At 44.9% G+C, this 2445-nt stretch overlaps 1 protein-coding gene across 1 annotated transcript; it reads left to right on the forward strand.

The window, feature by feature from the left end:
- Positions 1-1283: 1283 nt before the first annotated feature.
- LOC101654459 (olfactory receptor 10K1-like) lies at positions 1284-2225 on the forward strand. The gene has a single exon (XM_004714724.1). It carries the CDS (start codon positions 1284-1286, stop codon positions 2223-2225), a length of 942 nt encoding a protein of 313 aa, XP_004714781.1.
- Positions 2226-2445: the final 220 nt, after the last annotated feature.

A 2445-nucleotide genomic window follows, 5' to 3' on the forward strand; every position in this document is an offset into this window, starting at 1 on the left:
CAATGTATCCATGAAAACATTATCTGACTTTAGGTCTAAAGAAGAACCTTAGAATAATCTCTACTGTAAGCATACTCAAAGACTTGCTGGGAAAACGTCCTGCCAATTCTATTTTTATAAAGAGTGTAGTTGGCCCTCTGAGCCAGCATCCACTGAATGGCACCCAACAGCATGGCACTGAATGGCCATGTTGGATCCAACAGCAGGATCCACTGAATGGCACCCAACTGCAGAAAAAACAACAGTTTGCAAATTATGTTTATTAGCAAAATGATCAAAAGCAGTCTTTTAGTTCTAACAATACATAAGCGATTGAAGAATGAGGGTATGGCAGGAGAGTGAGACCTGGTCCAGTTGTCACTTGTCTCTTCTCTCTTTATGGGCTGCTCTGAGCCATTTTGGAACACGATTTCTCAGAGCATCTCCTAGACTCCACCTCAGAATATGAAGTTTGTGTTGTTAAATACCACAAACTAAAGGAGTTTCTTTCTTCAGTTCTGGCAACTACTCTTTCTCTGAAAGATCAGTCCTTTTACACCTATGTTCCCTTCTGTTCTACCTTTGCCTCAATGTTGTGTTTCTAGAACCTTCACTAATATGCCTACTTTTCTCTTCTCGGTCTGTCAGAGCATCCTTCTCAACGCTCTGCCCAGAGATCATTTCAGTCTGCCTCTCCCTTGTCATTTTGTGGTTGGAGAAGGTGAAGTCCACCTGTGTGTTTCTGAACACAGCACATTCTTTTATTCTGCATTACGACCAGGAGAAGATTTATAAGATTAGGCAGTTTTCACCTTCTGAGAACTATTTTCTTGGGCTTGCAGTAAAACATGAAAACACAATAAGCTATAGAAAATAGACACAGAGAAACTATTAGAGAATCCTAGAATCATTAGCTGGGGAGATCGTGTTTGCAGTCTTACAGAAAGCCTAGGAATCCTCATTGCCATCAAGTTGATTCCACTCATATCCATCTTACCGGACAGAGGAGACCTGCCCCTGTGGGTTTTGGAGATTTCCCAGGGGTACAAACTGGCTGCTGGTTTTGTACTGCTGGATTTTTTGTGAGGAGCTTAACTTGTAACCACGGTTGTCAATTATTTTGTTGCACAATTAGCGTTAATTCTTCTGTTATCAAGCATTTTCAGAAGGACTGTCAGAGTTCCTCAAATATCGGAAATGCCTTATCCCTGCAGATTCTGTGCTGAATTGCTCATGCAGTGCCACTCTCCTCCATGGACCCTCGCCTCTACATTTGCCTCTGATGCTTCCTAGCCATACTCTTCATGGAGGGGATCAATGAGACGGCGGTGAGAGAGTTTGTCTTCCTGGGCTTCTCGTCACTGGCTGAGTTGCAGCCGCTGCTTTTTGCTGTCTTCCTGCTTCTCTACCTCTTTACCCTGGGTACCAATGCCCTCATCATTTCCACCATCGTGCTCGACAGGGCCCTCCACACCCCCATGTACTTCTTCCTCGCAGTCCTCTCCTGCTCTGAGACCTGCTACACTTTTGTCATTGTACCCAAGATGCTGGTTGACTTGCTGGCCCAGAGGAAGACCATCTCCTTCCTGGGCTGTGCCATCCAGATGTTTACTTTCCTCTTCCTTGGCTGCTCTCACTCCTTCCTGCTGGCAGCCATGGGCTATGATCGCTATGTGGCCATCTGTAACCCACTGCGCTACACAGTGGTCATGGGGCACGGGGTGTGTGGGGGACTAGTGGGTGTTGCCTGTGCCTGTGGCTTCACTGTTGCCCAAATTATCACAACCTTGGTGTTTCACCTGCCTTTCCATTCCTCCAACCAACTGCATCACTTCTTCTGCGACATCTCCCCAGTTCTCAAGCTGGCATCTCACCGTTCCCGACTGAGTCAGATAGTCATCTTCCTGCTTGGCGTGTTTGTCCTGGTTATTCCACTGCTACTCATCCTGGTCTCATACATTCGCATCATTTCTGCCATTCTGAAAATCCCGTCCTCTGTGGGAAGATATAAGGCCTTCTCTACCTGTGCCTCCCATCTCATTGTGGTCATTGTTCACTATGGCTGTGCCTCTTTTATCTACTTGAGACCCAAGTCCAATTACTCTTCAAGCCAAGACACTCTGATCTCTGTTTCTTATACCATCCTCACTCCAGTCTTCAATCCAATGATCTACAGTCTAAGAAACAAGGAATTCAAATCAGCACTTCGACGAACAATGGGCCAGACATCATTTCCTGTTAATTAAAGAGCCAATTGTGACTACTCAGTTAACTGCCTATTCTGTGCCTAGAAAAATGTGGACATTCACAACTTTTCTCATATAAGTTTTTAACTGTACTACAACACAAGGCCATTTTTGCACAATTACAATGAGGCTCAAAGAAGACACTTTGCCTTTGTACTATTGCTAGCACTTTCTCTGACTTGGCTCTGTAGATGTGAAAAGGGATTGCTCAGTTTCTGAA

This window comes from Echinops telfairi, unplaced genomic scaffold (assembly GCF_000313985.2).
Source record: "Echinops telfairi isolate 266 unplaced genomic scaffold, ASM31398v2 ScPeMD7_7425;HRSCAF=8463, whole genome shotgun sequence".
Lineage (NCBI taxonomy): Eukaryota > Metazoa > Chordata > Mammalia > Afrosoricida > Tenrecidae > Echinops > Echinops telfairi.

Bases quoted from the DNA above. Each gene is read 5' to 3' on its own strand.
- LOC101654459 (XM_004714724.1), top strand. From the start codon at position 1,284: ATGGAGGGGATCAATGAGACGGCGGTGAGAGAGTTTGTCTTCCTGGGC.